Raw genomic sequence first — 2547 nt, 5'->3', positions numbered from 1 at the left:
TCCACTCCCGGTTGCCGATCAGCACCAGCTGCTCCACCTCCTGCCGGCGGTCAGCTGACCGTTGTACTAGCTCCGAGGTTATGTCTGTTTGTTTGTGTGTCACCGACTGGTTTGGACGCGATCTTTCATCCACTTGAGTGGAGAGGTTTAATTCAAAGTCTGTACATTTGTCAAGAATCGGTGACAATACAATAGTTACATGGATTTATGAGGTAAGTAGTTTTATACATCAAACTGGCAGCGCTTTTTATTGTCTTTAAGTTTTTATCTTAATGCAAAGACCAAGGACATCCGAGGAGAAATCTAATAAACCGAAATCCTCAAATCTGGTCAGCCGTTCTTAGAAGGCATGTATTGGTATTCCACAGGGATCTATTTTAGGCCCCTTTTATTTTAAATTTATAATAGCGATTTACCCATCATTAGATGATCCAATTGCAAAACATTTGTTCATTGATTTCAAAGGTAGACGACATGAGACAAACCTTGATGAAATAAACAATGCTCTTTTACTCATATTAAACTGGTTAGTTATTTACTAAAATAAAATAAAAATATCATTGGATAGTTCTTTGGCTTATTTATAATTTTTTTTTATCAATATTATGCTTTTATAGAGTTGATATATATTTATAGAATTTATTTCTGTATGACTTGTTACATAATAAAGTATTTTGATTTGATTTGAATATGTTTGAAAAAAAAAAATTATTACTTATAAGAACAACTACAATTTCTTCCCACAAATTATCCGTAGGAACTCCTTTTAGAACCTGTGCTATAATTTTATTATTTATTTGACGAGTCAGAAACGTTTCACCTAACTTAAATAATATGTTAAAGTAACATATTTTTAAAATTGATCGCTATCATTACCACTAACTTGGTCATCACATTTGTCACTAACCTTATCACTACTTACATCACTGATTAAGTCACTACCAGTATAGCTAACCTCGTTTTTATTATTATCACTAACCCATCTACCATGATTATCACTAACCTGATCACTAATTTTGTCACTACCACTACCACTATCACTAACCTCATCTTTATCATTATCACCAACCTATTCACCATCTCCACCACTAACCTGATCGCTATCCGTCCGTATGATGGCGTTGAGGCGATGCGCCGCCTGCGCAGAGCTGAGCGCGGAATCTCCCTCGCCCTCTATGATGTCCACTGGCACCCCGTGGAGCTGGAACGACGATGTCTCCCTAGACCATCGTTAGATTAGCTTCAATTTTCGATTTTAAGAGATAAGCTTGCTGTGTACCAGACTTACAAATATTTTAAAAGTCCATTAACCATATTATAGATACGAAATTTAAAATGTCTAGTCTCATATAATAGCAACATTCGAAAGTGTTAAACACTTACCAATAAATTCTTACCAAGTAATAGATAAGCATTTTTTTTTCAAAATTTAACCTTACGCGTATGACTTAGAGTTGTTTTTATAAAATGAACTGTTTTGAGATGCACTGATTGCAAACGAACGCTTTTGAAACGTCGAGTGCGCAACGCGTCGAATTTTTATATCAATGATTTAATATCATAGAAGTGAAGAGATATGTAAAACTATATCATAACATAGTATAAAACAAAGTTCAACGTCCCAAAGTATGCTTAAATCTTTAAAATTTATTTTTTTTTTCAACGGATTTCATTCAACGGCTTTTGATGGGATTTTTTTTATAGATAGAGCGATTCAAGAGGAACGTTTATATGTAGCATCCATTAAACCGCGGGCAGAGCTAATTTTTTATGTATGTGTCTGTGCGAGCGCTCACCTGCCGGCGGGCGGGTGGCAGAGCGGCGCGGGTGCGGGGTGTGCGGGGTGGGGGTGTGGGGGGCGCAGCGCGAGGCGCGCGCGCAGGCCGCAGCCCGGCGCCGCGGTGAAGCTGCGGCAGTGCGCGCGCGCCTCCTCGCCCAGCACCGCCGTGCACCACTGCACTATCGCTGCGGGTACGAGTTTGTCACACATTTATACACATAACAAATTTCCAAACAAAAATAAAAATAATAAGAGCCACAATCCACTGTTGCAATAATGTATTAGCTAATAAATAAATAAAATATTCAGATAATAAAATTATCGAAATGAGTTTCACATGAATGACAAAATCAATTTTTTTTTTACATTTATAACTAACATAAGTGATGTGCAAGTGTCCGAGGTCAATAACTTAAGTAGGTCAAACAGTGAATACATGTTCAAGTACATATACAGGGTGAACAAGTTAGTAGCACCTGACGCGAATGCGGCTAGGGATGGTACTATACATTTCGGATCTACGGATACTAGTTTAGTGTCAAGTATGTGAAATGAGTGAGAAATGCTAAAGGTTAGTAGTGGGTAGTGCCCTCTCCCCCCCCACTCACCGGAGGCGAGCGGGTGCTCCGAGTTGAGCTCTGCGGCGCGCACGCAGGCGAGCAGGTCGCGCAGGTCGCGCGGCTCGCCCGTGAGCAGCGCCACGCGCGCCACCCGCGCGCACCCGCGCGTGATCGTGCCCGTCTTGTCGAACACCACCGTCTTCACCT

At 40.3% G+C, this 2547-nt stretch overlaps 1 protein-coding gene across 1 annotated transcript in view; it reads right to left on the bottom strand.

Annotated features, from left to right (window-relative positions):
• The window catches only part of LOC119838058 (copper-transporting ATPase 2-like), a 55414-nt gene that overhangs the window by 7764 nt on the left and 45103 nt on the right, over window positions 1–2547 (bottom strand). The window contains exons 20-23 of the mRNA XM_038363865.1: window positions 2389–2545; window positions 1797–1965; window positions 1094–1220; window positions 6–40 (exon numbers count right to left, since the gene is read on the bottom strand). Of these exons, the coding sequence (XP_038219793.1) occupies window positions 6–40; window positions 1094–1220; window positions 1797–1965; window positions 2389–2545 (488 nt within the window). The remainder of the gene's footprint in view (window positions 1–5; window positions 41–1093; window positions 1221–1796; window positions 1966–2388; window positions 2546–2547) is intronic.

This window comes from Zerene cesonia, unplaced genomic scaffold (assembly GCF_012273895.1).
Source record: "Zerene cesonia ecotype Mississippi unplaced genomic scaffold, Zerene_cesonia_1.1 Zces_u001, whole genome shotgun sequence".
NCBI lineage: Eukaryota > Metazoa > Arthropoda > Insecta > Lepidoptera > Pieridae > Zerene > Zerene cesonia.
The sequence above is the reverse complement of the archived record's forward strand: the minus strand, read 5'-3'. Positions and strand labels throughout refer to the sequence as shown.